Source organism: Cyprinodon tularosa, unplaced genomic scaffold (assembly GCF_016077235.1).
Source record: "Cyprinodon tularosa strain WSP-4 unplaced genomic scaffold, ASM1607723v1 ctg318, whole genome shotgun sequence".
NCBI lineage: Eukaryota > Metazoa > Chordata > Actinopteri > Cyprinodontiformes > Cyprinodontidae > Cyprinodon > Cyprinodon tularosa.
The window spans coordinates 952,115-971,931 of record NW_024039028.1 but is presented as its reverse complement, the minus strand read 5'-3'; the positions used below and the strand labels follow the sequence as shown (position 1 = coordinate 971,931).

Below are 19,817 nucleotides of genomic sequence, written 5' to 3'. Positions count from 1 at the left end.
GAGGACAGAACCATGTGGACATATTACATCCACTCCTTAAGACAACATTTAAGATTCTAAAGCCTGGGCATGTCCTCCAAACGGATGATGACACTTTTTACACCTCAAAATTATAGCAAAGCCAATGTTTTGGGGTGATGTTCACAAAGACCTGATCTCAGTCTCACAGATGATTTGTGGTCAAAGTTGAAAAGGTTTGTGAGAGCACGTTACATTACCTTTGCACGGCGGAATTGGTCGAAACTTCAGCAAATTACAAAGTAACCCTCATCGAAAGACATCCAAAATATTTATGGCACAGCGCTTTATCAAATCCAGAGACAACAAAGCGCTTTATAAGCCTCCTCTCAAGCCAAGCACTCTAAAAAACAATTCTGTTTATGCTAAGGGAATATACTTTACAATTCAGGTAAATGTCACAACCAGAAAAAAATTGGCCATCTGTATCTTTAAAAAATGCATGTAATTATTTGATGTACATATTAAAAGGTGACGTTAAAAACTATTGCTGCTCCACAAATTCTATCTCTACATTTAGAAATGAAAAATTAAATGCATTATTGTGAAAGGAAACTGGCAGAGCTGTCAGGGCAGCTTCAATCAGCTCACATTTACAGTAGAAGCCCATCAGGTTTCTTTTCATAAAATACAGTTAAGTTGATGAGTGACAAAAGAAAACATATTTAATAATTTCTGTGTTTTTGTCCCACGATTCTTTCAGTGGAGTTTTATGAGGCATAAAAAAAAAACATTCGGAAATGTGAAAATCTTCTCCCATTGACTATAAATCAGATCTCCTACTCCATCAATTTTTAACCATGCCTGCTGCATCAAATCTGACAGAAGCAACATACTTGGAAGTTTGGCTAACTGTTCAGAATCACATGAGAAACCCAGTCATGCAAATCAACGGCTTACCTTGAACATTGCCAGCCTGGATCTCCTCTCTGATCTTCAGAACGAGCATGATGGAGTGGCCTGAGATGCGAATCCTCCTCTCATAGCCTCAGATGAAGGGATTTAGATGTAGACAGATGAATTTGCATGCAGATTACGGAAGTCTGGTAGGCAAAGGACTGGACTTGGTTTGACTGGAGGTGGGAAGAGGGGAATCTGAAATATCAGTGGGAAGGAGGATGGTGTGTGTCAGGAACAGCTGACTGACATATGTGTTTTTCAGGGTTTTGGAAGTCCTAAAACCTGACCATTATTTAAAGACGCTGTAGCTTGGGGTGGGCTATAGTCTTTTCATTGGTCTTTTTCCGTCCCAACTGCCTTTCCCTTCCCACCATAGATGGTGACAAAGCTTACTCTCCAGAATTCTGCTAAAGTGTGAGCGCTGTTGCTGTGGAGATGAGATGAGCAGCGCTGCGTCTATATGTATTCCTTTCCGTTGCTCTCCTCTTCTTTGGCTTTCTGTCACTTCTGTGGTTTTTGCTTAATTTAGCCAGTCGTGATCAGCAGCTTGTGGGCCTGATCTCCTCTCGGCTCCTCTTGGTCTATGCAGAAATAAGAGACGTAGGAAAGGATCAGACAGCAGGAATATGTTGTTCCTGAAGGCTGAACGTCAATGTTTAAACCAGTCAGCTGCTGCCGAGGTCAAAATATAGAGGAGACCTGCTTCTTGCCCTGTCGTTTCTGCAGTTAGAAGATATTTCATTTCACAACAAATGCCTTACTTTACTTTGTTTGATCTTGTGCACTATAAAGTAAGGTTCCAGAGCAGAATAGATATAAAACATTTATAGGTTGTGATGTGAGAATTGAATTCATAGGAGACTCTGCATACCTACATCAAGGCCCACAATTTAATAGCATAACGTATTTTCCATGAACAAACAATCAAAATTTGTCTTTTCTTAATGAGTGTTAAAAAATGGTTGTAAAAATTTTTCCTTTGCTTTTTTGTTTATCTTTTATGGCAGAAGCATAATCTTAGGCTAAAAAAGGAAAAACAATAGCATATGAGTAAGAAAGCAAAACAGTGTATTATAAATATCCTTTTCTTTGTAGCATAATCATGGCGGTATTATTATTGCCATCCCTGCTGTCAATACTTCAACCTCCTTCCAGGTCAGTGGTCTGCAACCTTTATAATCCAAAGAGCCATTTTTGATTTCGGTCCTTCTAATAAAAGCCAGAAACATTACATGACCTTTTTAAAAAAGAAAAAGATAAAATATATTTTAAAAATATCTACCACCGGAGATTTTTCCCTTTTGTTTTTTAAATATACTTTAGAATTAGGGAAAAATGTGTAAATAGAATAAAAACCATTTCAACTGGTAACTAAAATTTGTGAACCATTATATAAAAAATAAATACAAAAGATCAAAAATATATCTTCATTTTATGATTGTAGTCAATTTATTCAGGAAATGGAATTAATCCATTGAAAAAAATTCTAAACCCAGTATTTATTACTATTTCTAGACTCTTTGGCTGCTCTGTGGCGCAGTGGGTAGCACTGCTGCCTTGCAGCAAGAAGGTTGTGGGTTTGATTCTCGGCCTGGGGTCTTTCTGCATGGAGTTTGCATGCTTTCCCTGAGCATGCGTAGACTCTCACTGGGTACTCTAGGCTTCCTCCCACAGTCCAAAAACTTGACTGTGATGGACTGGTGACCTATCCAGGGTGTAGCCCGCCTCTTGCCTCTAGCCAGCTGGAAATAGGCACCAGCACCCCTTGTGAACCCACTTGGGATTAAGAGTGTTGGATCATTTTTAGTCAAAATGATGGAGAGCCATTATCCAGTGTCTAAAGAGTCATTTGTGGCTCTGGAGCCACGGGTTGCAGAGCTCTGAGTGTTTAGAGCATACAAGCTCCTCTCCTGTGAAACCGACTACCAGTTTTAGTCCATGAGGCAGACACCCTGTCTACTTTTAAGGTTAGGCTTAAAGGGACACTATGCAACATTTTTCAGTTAATTAATGTGTTCCATAACGTTATGGATGACTAAATGAGTAATTTCAGGTTGAACAAAGGTATTCTCGGCCGCCCTGATGGTCTGTGGGGGAAAAACTGCACTTGCAATTGCAGGAGCACCGACTCGCACCCACAGGCTCAGAAGTCTCGTGAGAGTCAGTCTTGCTTTACGGCGAGAACTGCTACACCCCCCAGTTAAAAGCATTCTCGTTGCTAGCACAGTGGCGATCTTTGTGCAGTTATGCTACGTTCACGCAGCAAAAGCAGCAAAATCGTGTCTGCTGCTTCATTTTTGCTGCTTGTACCAGTTAGTTCTGACGCGCGGCTGAAGCAGCTTTGCTGCTCTGGCTGCAAAAGTGTGTCTGAGGCGCGTTGGGCGGAGCTTCACTATCCTTTCTCTGCCTTGCAGCTATATTTGCTGTGATCAGTGGGAATAAAATAGTTTTAATATGTTTTTAAGTGAGAAAATACACCTGAAAACGTAATCAGTGCAGTCAGTTCATCCAGATTATTATCCTGCCTTCAATATTTTTTCTGTCGGAGCCGCTCAGACCCCCACATACCAGGGATGCGCCGACAGTATGGATCCCTTCATCAGCAGCGGTTCACCGCGGCAGCTGGTAGGTGTTTTTCATCTAAATAATCCAAACTGCATATTCTGCCGGCAGATTTCTGCATTTTAAGTTAATTTAGGCGTCAATAAACTGTTTAAGAGCAGTGATCATCAGCGCTGTGTCTCTCTCCCTGCGTTAAACGCACCCGACGCGCTGCTGCAGCCGCTCAGACGTGCTGCGCCTGCATCTCAAAACGCGCTGCGGGACCTTTTGCTGCGCCTTGACGCGTGTCAACCATTGACTTTGCATTTAAACTCGCTGCTTCTGTCGAGCCAGCTACATCCAGTGTGAACGCAGCGTTAGTCATTCGCTGCTAAGCTCAAAACAACCGCGCCTGGCTTGACGGAGAAACCAGGAGAACAGCTGTGCATATTTACGACAGTGCACTTTTACTTTCGCCCTCTGGAGGGAGCCTCACTGGAAAATCAACACCGGTTGCATAGTGTACCTTTAAAGCTTTCCTTTTTGATAAAGCTTATAGTTAGAGTGGCTCAGGTTATCCTGAGCTATCTCTATAGTTATGCTGCTAAAGGCTTAGAACGCTGGAGGACATAGGTACCCCTTTTTCTCTTTCTATCTCCATTCTCCCATTCTGTAGTATTTGTTAGTTCAATCTCTAACATTACACTCTCTCTGCTTTTTCTCATCATAGTAGATCCATCTGGTCTGTTCCCTTGTAGCTGTTACACCACCCTGGAGAGAAATACCAGATGTGCTGCTGCCATAAACACCTTTGTTTATAGATGTTGGAGCTTGGTCTGTTTTTCAGTGTAGTACTGTTTCTCTTATTGTGACTAACTGGATTTGCTCTGTTCACCCGCTTCATTTTGTATCTCTAATTCTGTCTCCTTGAACCCCAGTCGGCCTCTGCAGATGGTCGCTCACAATGAGCCTGGTTCTGCTGGAGGTTTCTTTCTATTAAAAGGGAGATTTCCCTACATGCATGCTTGGTTTGATGGGTATCCTTTGAGTAAATAAGTTGATGCAATCAGTTGGTTTTCCTTAGATGAAAACTTTGAACGAATCTTACTGTATGATCTGGATATAATTGTCTCTGTAAAGTGTGACGTGTTATCAATTGCCGCTATATAAATAAACTGAATTGAGTTTGCTCATGAGCTTGAATCTGAGGACTGACATGGCCACAGGAGAAGATTGTTTTCACATGTAAATGATAGCTGAGGATCCGTATTTTAAGGAAATCAGGGCTGATGGATTGTGCACAGCTAGTGTTTAACCATTTCTGTGTTAATATAACCAGTTTATTCTTTTTTTCCTTATATCATGGTCCATGTCAGATTAAAGGTTGGATCTTGCTCATTTTGTCCAGTAAGTATTAATGCTAAAACAATAAAAGATTGCAAGGCTTGTCAATCATCTTCAACATTTGGAGAGGTGTTTCAAATATGGGTTCTCCACAGACTCTTTGACCTCTAGATTTGGAAAAGACATCATTGTTCAACTTATCATGAGTAAGTGCATCAATAAGCGGCGAGCCAAGAAGTCATATAGCACCACAGGTGACTGAACGCTAAATACTAATACGCATTAAGATCTATAATAATCAAGTGAACCTTTTTATAAAATGTGAGCATGTAATTTTCACTGTTACAGGGTGCTGCAGGTTTATTCTTGTTTGTTCCTCGTCTCTAAATAGTTCCTCCAAAGGCGACAGAGACATTCTGTCTGTACAGCGATGGAGCCAATTACCAGATAAACAAATGCGTGTATCCAAATAAATTTAGCCAATAAGGGTTACTGTTTTGACACAGCATCCTATATCGGTTTAATGTGCTGCAGATGCACTTATCATTATTGACAGAAACAAAGGTGGGAACCAAAGCCCTGCGCCTACATGATTTAATCGAAACCTTGGAAAAGAGTGCAAGTGAAACACATTTTCTCACAATCATACAAAAAAAATTCTGCAAAATAAAGCTTTGAAGCAGGACAGCACAAAGACTACAGCTGGAAGCAGTCATGCAGAAACAGTGTGCAGCTTTGCATGCTTAAACAAAAAAAAAAAAAACATCAGGGTACAGATAAAAAACAGACTGTTTAAGGCACAAAACAATCGTGTGAGAAAATAAGATAACCAGAGAACCTGGACTCCAATGCTTGTGTTGGTGATTCGGTCAATAAATTATCTTAGATATCAGGTCAATATGGAGGATGAAGAGTGCCACAATACAATAAATAAATACCTGTTGCAACAATTACTTCAATGTGTAATTAATTCAAAATGTATTTATACTAAATGTATTTAATTAATGTGATTAATTATATGGACCTAAGTTAAACATATTGATTTTTAAGAAGTGAATATAATAATTTCATAATTTACTAAATTATTTCATGTTCCTGCACTGAAGCACTCAATGAATGAATTTGAAGTGTCACACATCCATCAAAGTCAAAGAGGCAGATCTAGGCCCGCGCTATGGAACCCCTGACATCTGATTGGCTGCTTCTTACTGAGCATGATAAAAAAGCTTCTCCTGTTTCTCTTTTGCTCTGATGTCAACATTTTTGCCAGATAAATAGTAAACACATTTATAAAAACATGTTGCCATTTAAAGCACAATAGGTGAGCATTCCCGGTCTCTATATTCTTAGTTTGGTCTCTAAAAGGAGAATGAGAGAACATGAGCTGATGTCAGTGAGTGGGCGGGGCTAACTTTGATTCTGCTGCAGTCTTTGGCAGCTCCCACCCCACTACACCTCAGCAAGCTCTGTTATACATTTATTAGATATATTTCAGACCAAATTAGGGATATAGAGGCTAAATCTGCTCAGACAATTTCTGTAAATGAATTCAAACATATTTTTGAAGGTTTTTCTGCTCTTTCCTGTGATAATATTGAATTTGGAGTAAAGAAAACCTAGAATAATTTTCTTATTTTGGTCAGTTTGAAACAGCGAATGAGACATCAGGGTTTCTATGATAGCAGCCCCAGTCCCGCCTCCTTGATATTGATAGACGTGTGACAGTTCAAATTGATTCATGGAGTGCTTCAGGAACATGAATACATTTATACAATTATGAAATAATGACATTTACTTCATAAAATCAAATCACTTAATTTAACTGAGGTCCATATTATTCATTCCATATTTGTTAAATAGATTCTGCATTTATTACGAGTTTTAATAAATGTATGAAACATTAAAACTATTTTATTTGGTATTTATTTATTGAATTGTGTTCCACCCTCCACAGTTATCAAGTAAGCTTTCCATATTAGGGAAAAAGGATAGCATGAAATCTTCAAATGGCCAATACATTGTACTGGATTGTGTAAAATGCTAAATGCAAAACAATCAAAATGAATGAATTAATTAATTTGATCTCATTCGCCTTTAAATGTTCCTGGCTTTTACAGGAGTCCCAGCCTCCAGAAAGTCTGGAAAAAATTCTGATTAAGACATCTTGTTTCCTGTTATTTTATTACTTCATGTTATTTTTTAAAAATCTATAAATTACAGCTTCATTGTTTAATGTTTCAGCATAATCTAATTTATTTGTAAAAGGAATTTATGTGTTTAGTACTTTCCTAGTTATCTTGACCACTCAAAGCATTTTAACCACATTCATCCAATCCCTCTCTCAGCCGTGCACACATCTACAGTATACACCGATATGCAACTTGCGGTTAAGTCCCCGGCGCTACGACTAAGTTTGCAAGGCGACTGCTCTTCCTGCTGAGCCTTAGTCGCCCACACACAATTTAAAAAGCACATATTCACCCTAAATACTAAATGCAAGCTTATTTTGAGTTTAAAAGCAAAGAAAATTCACCCTTTTTCATTTTTATATGCGTGCACTAATCTGTGGATCGCCAGTAAATTACTGAAATGTTTTGGCCAAAGCATTTAAATCAAGTCAAATATATTAAAAAATATATTAAAATATGCAGTAAGTATTAAACATATGTCTTTAAGAAGTATATATTTTTGTGCAGGAGGCAACATTTAACTAATTCAATTGTGCATTTCCCAACTGATCCCGATCTGGAAACAAAAAAAGGTCCTCCATCCTTTTCCTGACCTTTCTAGCTGAGATCAAACAGGATGTTGTTTTTTTTACGTAGACATCTTTAGGATAGTTAATGCATGACAGAATGTGTGTCTCTGTAACCTGAGGGGTGAATAATGTGTGAGCCTTGGGAACACTGTCAGTGGATATATCCGCATGTGCAAAGTTTTAATCCCAACTAGCAGGGAAATTAATTATTAATTTAACCAGTTTTGTTTATAAATATCCATCTTTGACTCTGACTACTTTATAGTCTAATTATCTTGAACTCTGAAGGTGGTATAATCTGATGCATATGGCTTGACTCATTTCTGCAAACCCTATTTGAATAAGGTTTATCTGATTAATCTATTAAAACAAAGATATTTCTGGATTTGTATTTATTAATTAATAGACAATATTTTTTGCTTAAGTAAAGGCTTTTATATAAGCACATCTACCTTTGTTTCATTGTTTGTTATTCAATTCAAATTTGATTATTTGATTATTATTTATTTTTCTTTAGAGCAGCACTGTTCCTTTAATCTAGCGATTATTCATAACAATTACCCCCTTCCCTTTTAAACATCGCTGTGAATCATTTAGAGCCTATGAACTTAAAAAAACATTTGGAGGAAAAAAAAACATCTTTAGAAAAACGGTGTGGCATTTCACACGTTAACAGACTGTTTATAAAACGGATCTATAATGTCTTTATACTGAAATACAGCTATAAAATACTATGCAGAAATGTATGTTTTCCCTCACACATATAAACAAATAAAACGTTCTGCTGGTTATACGTTACAAATACAACGGTGTGATGAGACCTTGTCATATAAAAATGTCACAATAAAAATCTTTAAAATCAATTCTGTCTTGCAAATCAATTACTACTCTCTATCTGTATATGACTTTGTGTACTCATGTTGTTCTTTTTATTCTCTAAACTATCATAATGTGATCTGTATGCCAAGCCATGCGCTTAAGGCCTGTTATTTTATCCATTTGAGACGTATTAAGCTGGAAAGGAAGTCCTTTTTGAGAAGCCCTTGTGTGTTGACAGATATTTTAAGCAAGCTGTCCGGAAACACTCAATTATTCAACCAAAAGCAAGTGGTAGAACAATGAGGATTTCTTTAGATTTGATGACCTTTTTGGGAAATATATAACTTGATAACCCCATACTAAAGTTGGCATCTAACTAAAAGACAAAATCACCGTTTTCTAAGGAGTCTGGGATGAATCACCAGCTAAAGTTTAAAATCTTAAACCTCTTAGACAGATCAAAATTTTACTTTTCCAGATTTACACTAAATATAGACTTTTTAAATTGTGTTTGTGGCTAAATGAGATTCACATTTAAAACATTACCACCAGTTAAAACGTTTATCATGAGGGCTACACTCAGTGGTGACCGGCCTTCACCACGTTATCATACAACAATTTAACAGTTTGTTTTATTAATAAAAGACCTTGTTATCTATCTTTGCCACCTTATTTCCATAACACTAGTGGAAGTTTACAATCTAACACTTTAATTAGGCACCAAATCCCAAGGCACCATGCCTCCTTTGGCTGCTTATCTCTTCAGTATTCGGCTGCGAGTGATTGGAATCGTCTGCGACAGACCCTGAAGCTCAGTTCCGTCATTCTGCTGTCTGCTTATAAATAACACAAACAACTGCCTAAAAACGCGTAACGTTTACCTTATTCTACGTATGTTCCTAAATCCATCATGCTCTTTAGACTTTTCTTGTGTTTTAGGCTGTGACTTTTGTTGCCATTTTGCTTTATTTTGTGTGTTACATGCTTTAAAACCTGCATCTCCCTTAACGCTGCCCCTTTGCTGTTTTTTTTTTTGTTCTTGTAAATCAGAACGACATCTCATTCTGTTTAACAGAGTAAATAAAGATTTAGTGAAAGGAATAGGAAAAAAATTCTCAATCTGGTCTTGTGTAGTTCTTGTCAGCTTAATAATTCAAAGATGAAACTTTTGAAATAATAATTCAGCAAAACTGCAAAGGAAAAAGAAACTGTTCATAATGAAATAGTCAGATTGTGTCTTATGTGATGTCAGCAGATGCATGAAAGTTTGCCATTGAGAGCGACTATTGTACCTTAAGCCTACAGCAGTGATGCATGTGATTAACTTTATTTTAATTCTATTAATAGAAATGTGATTAATTGGCTTTAAAATGCCAAAATGGGAAATTGTATCACTGCCACTTAACTCTGTCTCAGGCGTCATACTTTATTGTCATACTTTAAAGTAAAGTATACTTTACTTTATGTCGGCCTCGGCAGATGGCCGCTCACACTGAGCCTGGTTCTGCTGGAGGTTTCTTCCTGTTAAAAGGGAGTTTTTCCTCTCCACTGTCGCTACAAGCATGCTTAGTGTGGGGGATTGTATTTGAGTCAATGAGTCAATGCAATCAACTGGTTTTCCTTAGATAGAAAACTTTGTATCAATTTGACTGTATGATCTGGTTGAACTGTAAAGTGCCTTGAGATGACATGTGTTGTGAATTTGGCGCTATATAAATAAACTGAATTGAATTTAATTGAATTGAAATTTCTCACCTGTGGTTTAGAGCCAGTAAACACAGCATTGGATCCCTGTGTGTGTGTGTTTTTGTTATTTTTATGGACACACAGCCCATTACAGCCATGGTGCGCTCATTAGGGTCAAGCTGGTGAGTCGAGCATGAGTCACATTAGACCACCTGTGGTTCATGTTCTGGGATTTATTCATATTTTTTCCAGAAATCTGAAGCACTTCCATTGAGATGGTTCAGTTGTGACAAAGAGCCAGCCCCTCTCCAAAGGAGGAGGACTAAAATAAATCTTAATGCACACACCTCAGACTCACAGAGAAATTTTTGGCCTGTTCCTGCTATGAATAATAAATAGAGCCTGATAAGCCTCTCTTGCTTAAAAACAGGGCTGAGCAAAGCGGTAAGGGTAAGAGGTGTGAAATTCATAGAGATACAATGAAGAATGTGTAAAAAATGGAGAAAGATCAAAGCCACAGTCTGCTAAACAATCAGTTAGTCACAGCAGAGTGAAGAAAGGTTTCACCCCTCAAGCAAATGTGGTGGAAAACATGAAAAACAGCCTTTCGTGGAGAACCTGCCGATGGAAGTTCATGCACGACACATCAAAATTATGCGGACAAGACGGGTGCTAGATCAGCTGGACGCCACCGCCCCCCTCCGAACAACACCCTCTGCTCATGCATGTGCATACACACGCTCAGTGGGAAGTAGTGAGGGCTAAATGAATCCACTACTCACCTAATTAACTCTTTTCTGCAAAACATATTTTATAGACTGTAGTGATGTTTTAACACTTGTGGAGAGTTGAGATGCAAAAAGCGAAAGACAGAGCAAAATGAAGCGGGGGGGGGGGGATCCTTTGTGTTTCTTCATGACGACATCCCCCCCTCTAGATAAAGAGGGATATATTAAGCCGCCCCCTTTAGCGCTCCATAAGGAGGTTGTTGGGGTGGCGACTTAAGGAGCTGGCGTAGGCCTAAGCTACAAGTCTGCCCTCAGGTTGAGCGCGCAGGCAATTTCAGCTCACTGTCCATGTGCATGTAGGCAGAAAGGAAAACTGTCTAGAAGCTGCAGCAGAGAGAAGTACAGAGGAAGCATCAAACAAAAACATAAAGAGAGGATGAAACCGAGACAGAGGAGAAGACAAAGGCAATGAGGGAAAATGGGAGATTCAGATCTATCTGTTTACATCTGTCTATCAGTCTCTTTACAACCTGCACATCCTGTCAAGTCCCTCCTCAAAGAAAACCATCTAAGAGAACAGCAGCCTGCTAATGCCACCTGGTCTCTGCTGCATGTAGGATTCGGCAAAACAAACAGTGGAGAAGCATCAAGAAATTGGGGAAAGCTAAATGTCTGGATGTGCATGAAGGTGGGAGGTGCATGCAGATGCAGTTGTAGCCTACTGGATTCTTGGAAATATTTAGGATTGTGTGCGTGGAGTTGTGTGGGATGGAAGGCAGCGAGAGGAGGAGGCAGGAACCGAAATAATAGCCCCTGATGCACAATAAAACATGGAAAGAGGAACAATTTTAAAGACTTCACATGATCTGAAGATCAGAAGTCCGTATGTAGCTTAACAACATCTACTTGAATTTATTTCAAATTAAACTTTGCATGTTTTTTTGCAAAAAAAAAAAAAAACGAATTTAAAATCAAGCATTTTTGGTTTATTAAATGAAAATGGGCAGAAAATAGAAAATATAGGGGAGAAAATAAAAAAAGGTGCATAAACACAAAAAAAAAATATTTTACGATGAGATTAATGGATGAAGGGCGTGTGAAAGCGGCGAGAGACCAGACCAAAAGCAACTCGGCAACCAACCCCTCTCCTTCTGAAGCTTCAGTTTAGCGTGCGAGTGCATGTGTGTGTCGATGTGTGTTTTATGTATACGTAAAGCACACACAAATACACACAGACAGACAGATAGACAGACACTAAACGATAGTTAACCTACCTAGAGGTAACATTAAAGAATCCCGCAAGAGTGTGATGCAAAGAAAATGGGTGTGGAGGGACCAAGAGAGAAGGAAGAAAAAAAACAAAAAAACAACAAAAAAAGTCATTCATGAGGGTTTTTTTAGTTGTCTCTGAAGAAAAGTCATCCAACTTCATAAAACATCAGAGTTTAGGGACAGAGAGAGAGAGAGAGGGGTGAGATGGAGGGGTTAGGGACTGATAAGTGCGGGTTTGAAATGGATGGTATGGATTAGTGGGTGGGGGGGGGGTGAAGAGGGACAGGGAAAAGGACAAAAATCAAATCAAAACTCCCCTCTCCTTTCTGGCACTCATAGATATAAGAAATTATACACCACGTAGATGGAGAAGTAGATGAGGAGGCAGATGACAGAGAGGGAGACTATATGAAAAGATGAAGCACCTCCCAGCACCGCGATGAGGAATAAGAAAAATATAAAACGAAAGAAAAAATTGAATACTCCAAAGCCTTCCGTTTTTGCTCTGTTTAGTGAGGCGAGGAGGAGAAGTGGGGGGGTGAGTCTTTCAGTTATATCCCCCAACTCTATCTCTCTTTTTCTCGGCAACTGATCAGTCTTCTTCTCCCCCTCAGTCCTGCTCAAAGTGAGATGCCGCCTTCCCCTCAGATGAGCCGTAACCTCAGGCTGGCTGCATGGTCGGGGCGTCGCTGTGCAGAGATGCAGAGCGTGGAGCCGAAACACACTTCTGGCAAGCGGACCACAACTCCAGCGCACTCTCTTTCACTCTCCTCCCTCCACTCTGAGGAGGAGGGGGGAGGGAGGGAGAGACATCAGGAGGCGCACAGAGAGGAGAGAGATGTGTAGGATTGTGAATCAAAGAGAGAGTACAGTAAAGACGTGCTGCAGCAACAATTGTGCAGAAAATTGCATCTTTAAAGCGAGCGTTGGCTCCCTCTGTTGTTGCGCTCAGAGACCAAAATAAAACAGGCAACTGGGACGTTTTATGGGGGATCAGTTCCTGGCTGCGCAGAGGGAAAACAGTGATGGCATTTTTCTTTTTTCCAGCTTTTATTGTCATTACACTGCAACAAGTACAGCTCAATGAAATGAACACTCTGCATTTAACCCATCCACTCAGGGAGCAGTGGGCTGCCATTGTGCAGCACCCAGGGAGCAGTGTGGGGTTAAGGTTCTTTGATCAGGAACCCAGAGGGGCAGTCTGTGTGAGTGAGGCTTGAACTCAGAACCTCTGGATTCCAAACTCTATACCCTAACCACTAGGCCGCCACTCTTGGAGTTAATCACATTAAAGGGATAGTTCGGGATTTTTGACATGAATCTGTATGGCATCCCCATCACCAGTGTCATGCAATCACACTGACTTACCCCTGGCAGCATCCTGTGAGCAGAGTTCTCGTCCAGCTTTGGTCAAGCCGAAAGTAGTCTGGCAGGTTTGCTAGACCCAGCGAAATAAAACGTTTCTCTTCCCAAAACATTGTGTGTTCAAAAGAGTGATATTTTTGCATCCCAAAAACATTGTAGTGGAAAAAGTCACACGTCGTTATCACTTGGTCCTATTTTCTCTCTGTTCGTATCAGTGCGCGCCGTCATTCTGACAGCGAGCTCAACAACAGCCAGATGCATGTCTCGCTCCGCCCAGCTAGGAGCTAGGCGGAGCGAGACATGCATCTGGCTGTTGTCAGGTTAGTAGGACCTAGCTGTCAGGTCATGGTGTCGCGCGCACTGATACGAACAGAGAGAAAATAGGACCAAGTGATAACGACGTGTGACTTTTTCCACTACAATGTTTTTGGGATGCAAAAATATCGCTCTTTTGAACACATAATGTTTTGGGAAGAGATACGTTTTATTTCGCTGGGTCTAGCAAACCTGCCGGACTACTTTCGGCTTGACCAAAGCTGGACGAGAACTCTGCTCACAGGATGCTGCCAGGGGTAAGTCAGTGTGATTGCATGACACTGGTGATGGGGATGCCATACAGATTCATGTCAAAAATCCCGAACTATCCCTTTAAAGTATTAATAGTTTATTTATTTCTGTTTATTATGATCCTCTCCTACTTACAGCCAGTGGTAACATGACATTTAATTTTAGAATGTTATAGCCAACCTGTAATAAAACCTTTTAATGCTATAATTGTCTGTTTAATGAAAACGTATACCTGCTTATGATTGTTATTTTCAAAAAAGTAACGGTAGTAGCTCCACGCTGACAAATGCTGGCGAAGATTCTCAGTCATCCAGGTCATAGTCATTCCAAAAAAGTTTAACAACAATCCACCGGAAAACAAGCCTCATTGAAACACTTATTCCAATCTATTCAATATGACAACAATAAAATAGGTTAAAAGATATATGTAAAACAAAACTCCTCACTCAGGGGAAGGAAGAGGTGATAGGAAGGGGAACAAGGTTCCGCACCCCCCCTCCTTGGACATCTTATGCAAAACATTACCTATTGTCACTCATGTGCAATATTCTTCTCTCCTACTGTGCAATAACACATGCCAACTACTGTGTAGTCGGTGTCATTTTTGTACTTATTTATACAGTCAGTACATTTCTGCAGTGCAACTGCAATAACCAAAGTCAACAACTGTGTAATCTTCACTTAGCTCTTTACTGTGCAGATATTTTTATATGTAAGAGAAACATATTCTAGGATATTACAACTTTATTCTTCTATGTTTTTTTTCTTTTGGTACTATTTACAATCTTTTTATATTGTCTGTCGTATTTTTATCTTTAATGGCATCTTGCTTTAATTCTTTCTACTCTATATAAGCTACTGGAACCAGAATCTCCATGAAGGAGTAATCCTAATGGATGAATAAAATTAAGTCTAAGTTTAAAAGTAATAATGATTAGTAATTATTCATAATGATCATTTTAGTGATTACTTTTTTTTGATTGCTTAGAAATTGTGTCAAAGCAATCTATATAACTTATAAGTTATTGAATCAGCAGTTTCTTGGCCTCTAACAGGCATAGACATCAATGTTTTGTCCAAGCATGGCTAGTTTGGGTAAGGCACAGTTAAAACACTTTTGCAACTATCTAGTTATACATTTCACTTCACATTAATCAGTGAAGGCCAAGATGTGGATATCCTACATCTTCTCTTCCGTTTTTTCACCCCAAAGTACGCTATGAGACAGGAAAAGGACAAATATTCAAATAAAAATAATTGTAAAATATTCCAATTAGCCAATATTTAGAAAAAAATATGATAAAACGGGTTTTATTTGTTAATAAATTGCTGTTGCAGCTGTCCCCAACATCTGACTATCTCTGTTAAACCACATGTTCCTTATTTTATATCTGGCTTCTAAATAATGTAATTGTATGGACGTGTAGGAGACATATGTGAGATTACCATGTTAAATAATGTCATTCAAGTAAAAATAACCTGTGAGAAATTGAGAGGAAAATAAAAACTGTTGCAACCCTCCTCTAATCTACCACTGGAAAACCCCCAGTTTTCAAACAAACTTAAACTGTTTTAAACTGTCTTCAAAATGTTCTTCTGATATTCATTTGCATTGTTCTCATTACCAAGTGTAAAGAGCAAATAATGTAAAATAATGTCAGATACTGTCAACCCTTACCGTAAGTTCTCTAAAAAGCTTCTAAAAATGCTAAATCCAGGATAATAATTACAGAAACTCAGGTTGAAAGCAGAAATTGATTAAAAATTATGCTTTTACTGTAATTGGTTTAGTCGTCCAGCTGCATTTTGAAGTCTCTGTGAAAAGGAAATATAAGAATTAGAAAAGCTTAATTGCCTCCTAAGAGTATTTTGCTACACAAAGTAAACAGAAACACGGTTTGTATAAATAAATAAAGCAAATAAATAGAACCCTAAATGGAAAACAGTTCTATTTTAAACAGCTTCTAACTGCTCACCTCCTTTTTATTAACTCTAAAAGAAGCAAACGCTAGATATTTTTCCTTTTTCCTCATAACTTTCGCCTCCAACGCAGCTGTTGCGACCTGTTAGAATTAAAATGTGGTGCTTTCACTGATCTGAAAAACGTCGGAGTTTTAAATGTATCCCATCAGTTAACCTCTACTTTTAGCTAGCGGAGTCCGTAAAGAAGAAGCATGCAATGAAACTGTGAGTATGAAAATAAAATTGGTGTTTTATTATGCAAACATCCCTTGAGATACAAGTTTTTTTTTCTTTTTTTGTATGTTCCTTTTTGGGGGCGGTGGCCGACAGAAGCTGAGCTTTACATGCTACCAGTCAATCAAGCACCTGTTGCTGATTGTATTGGTCCGCGTGCGTCCAACAGAAGATTTCCTCATTAAAAAAAACGATGGAGGACATTGTATAAACTGAATATAACTGAAGTAACTGAAATTGTTTATTTGTACCATTACTTCTGTTAAGGTGCCACTGAATCATTTTCATTATTTAAAAAAACAAAACAAAAAAACACGTAAACTGTCTAATTAAATTCAGTTGATTTATATAGGGCCAATTCACAACACATGTCATCAAGGCACTTTACAGTTCACCAAATCATACAGTCAAACTGATTCAAACTTTTCTATCTAAGGAAAACCAGTTGATTACATCGACTCATTGACTGGGATGCAATCCCTCACACTAAGCATGGTTGTAGCGACAGTGGAGAGCAAAAACTCCCTTTTAACAGGAATAAACCTTCAGCAGAACTAGGCTCAGTGTGAGCGGCCATCTGCTGAGGCCGACTGAGGTTCAAGGAGACAGAAGCAGAGATACAAAAAGCAGGTGTAAAAGGCGGCCCTGTCCAGGAAACACAGCCAGGCAGACGAGCTCTGAGCCAGTCAGAGGATGAAGAGAGCACATCCAGCCAGTCACAGTCAGAGAAACAGGACTACACTGAAAAACAGGCCGATCTCCAACATCTTTAAACAAAGGTGTTGATGGCAGCAGCACAGCTGATATTTCTCTTCAGAATGGTGCCACAGCCAAACAGGAACAGACGAGGCAAAGCTACTATGAAAAAAGGCAGAGAGAGAATTAGAGATTAAACTAACATATTCTGCTGAGTGGGAGAATAGAGATAGAATGAAGCAGAATGATGAAATAGGGGATCCTATGTCCTCCAGAAGTCTAAGCCTATAGCAGCATAACTATAGAGATAGCTGTTGTTGCTTTTCTTCTCTAAAAGCAACAACACTAACAAATAACTGTATTTAAAACAGAAAGTTTGAATCTTGATCAAATTTTTAGAGTAAAGTCACCCTGTACTGACTGAATGTTTTCATACAGTGTAAACACCAATAATTGAAGATCAATGAAATATCTTAGGTTGCATAATTTTACTGCGATCATAGTATTATAAATTGGAAATTATTTTAATTTACAGTTTAATAAAGAGATTTTGATTTGTTTTTCATGTTTTTCTTTCTCTTTTACCGTATTTCTAATATAAGGCAAACCCAAACTATTTTTTTTTTTCATATACCAAATTTGTTAAAAGGTGGTCATTGGTGGTTGTAGATGAAAATACCATGAGGGCAGGGTAAGGAAAGTGTTTTTAATGGGGGTAAATAATAAAAGAATAATACTAAGAAAGAACAGCGCAAGAGTGTATTTGACCCAAATACCTGTAATTTAATCTATAAGTTCAAGTAAATTGTAAAAATGAAATATTAACTTGGTATAAGGGACAAATCCGTTATGCTCTTTTTTGTCATTGACAAAACGGATTTAATATTGCACAAAAAATACAAGTTCCTTAAAATCTGTGTATTTACCCTTAATTGAGGAAAGGAAGGAGTATTTTCACCATTAAAACAAAAGAATTTGATACTATAAGCTTCAAATAAGATAACAGTTCTTTTTCTTTTTTCAAAACATAAATAATCATATTCGATCTGCAAGCTGTCTTACCTTCCTGCTTAACTTTAACAGTCTATTTTGAGGAAAAAAATGAATTCTACTTAATTTTCTGCAGTTTATGTTTTCAGTACCGTACATAGGAGGGGCTAGGGGTAGTTCTATAGGGGCACCGGCCCCTGTGTAGAATCAAGATGTTTAATGATCTACAACTAGATAAAAAAAAAAAAAAAATTTGTATGTTAAGTTAAAAAAAAAAGTTACAACAAGCTTATTAAGATTATAAGTATTACAACAGGTGTATATGACACTTTAACAAGCTGTGAAATACATTTTTTTTATTAAACAGGGATGGAAGCCACATTTTATTGTGATATACAATAGAAATATATATGACACTACAAACGTTATCATCATTACTAAAAAATATTGTTATCAGTTTATTAAGTTAATATTATAATTATTGTTTGTAAAACAAACTGATAACGGTTCCATTGCTCCACCCTGTGGTTATTCAAAGCATTGCAGCTTGGATGGTAAAAATACAGATAAATTAAGAGCATCGCTGATCTGCCAGCTATTAATTAAAATTTTTTCCTGTGTGTTGACTGCTTTTAAACAGTCAGTTTAACACAAAAAGTTATTATGAAACATAAAAAATACATGTTATGCTCATGAGAGCCTGACTTTGCTTGCATTATATTAAATTGACCTGTAAATAACTCAAATGCTCGCGTTTCTGCATTTAATTGCATTGAACTGAATTGAACTAAATGCATTTCGCTGAACATGATTTGAACCTGTCTTTAATGCCTTCTGAAAGCCATCAAAATCATCTCCCTCTAACTGTGTGTCCTTAGTGACAGTTGTTTTTTAAAAAGCTTAGTTAATTCACTCTGGTATACCAGAGCCTCAAGAAACCTGCTGAGGTTTTATCTAGACTCTAATGAAGATCCTGATAACTTCTGAGGCTTGTAAATTTCTTTTCCCCACCTTGCAAAAAGAGCACATTTGTCTTTACCACATGTTCACCACATATCAAAATTTCTGGTTTTTGTTGCAAACTAATTCAACTCCATGTTTTTGGCTTTATACTGTTATCCTTGCAATCACATTCATTCCCTATTATGTTTGTGTTAGAGGACTGATCGTGATTATATATGAATTAAAACATTACACCAACATAAAACTTTTTATCTATCTCTTGCACAGAACAGCATGACTATTTTTGTTTGACTTAGAGCTGAAAGTATTAAAACGTTGCACCGTTGTTAGGGAATGTGGAGAAATTTACAATGATAAGATTATGGTATGAATGTCTCCAACCACCCACTTATCTGTGCTTGGGTTGTTGTGGCAACAGACTGAAAAGAATCTCCTTCCATCCGCAGTGTCTAAGAGATGCCTAGGTGTTGTGAAGCAGCATGATATGTCGTGCCTAGTAATGACTTCTGGGTATTCCAGAATCCTGCAGTTTCTTAGGCCGCTTTCCCCTTGAGCAATTCTCATTGAAGAAACCCATCAGAATCAAAACCAGCTCAACTGGATTACATGAGCAGAAGCCCTACTGAGATTCCTGCGCTCCATACTTTATCCTAATGGATAAATTCAGTCACTTTCCAGAGAAAACTGATATCCTGCCCCAGCAGAAAGGTTACATCAAATCTTCTGCTTCTACTTTACTCTCAGTTGAAATCTTTCAAAAAAGGAATTAGCTTGTTTTGAACTCTTTCCTATCTCAGTGTATTCTTAAGGAATATTCATTTCTTCCATCCAGGTCAATCATATTTCCACTGAGGTAGAAGCGTGTTACATCCACTGATGCAAACAAAAAAAATTCCAAACTTGGCCATTTGGAAAGTTTCGCTTAATGAGAGGAAATCAAAAGACACACTTTGGATTCGTCAGTTAAACACATA

General features: G+C 38.2%; 1 protein-coding gene across 2 annotated transcripts in view; it reads right to left on the bottom strand.

The window, feature by feature from the left end:
- Positions 1-12,825, bottom strand: part of grin2bb (glutamate receptor, ionotropic, N-methyl D-aspartate 2B, genome duplicate b) — a 211,536-nt gene extending 198,711 nt beyond the window's left edge. The window contains exons 1-2 of one of the 2 annotated variants that reach the window (XM_038292852.1): positions 12,492-12,825; positions 919-1,499 (exon numbers count right to left, since the gene is read on the bottom strand). In XM_038292852.1, coding sequence (XP_038148780.1) covers positions 919-927 — 9 coding nt within the window. In that variant the 5' untranslated portion in view covers positions 928-1,499; positions 12,492-12,825. Of the gene's footprint in view, positions 1-918; positions 1,500-10,848; positions 11,742-12,491 lie in introns of those variants that run through there. The other variant, XM_038292853.1, reaches the window with a different exon arrangement.
- Positions 12,826-19,817: the final 6,992 nt, after the last annotated feature.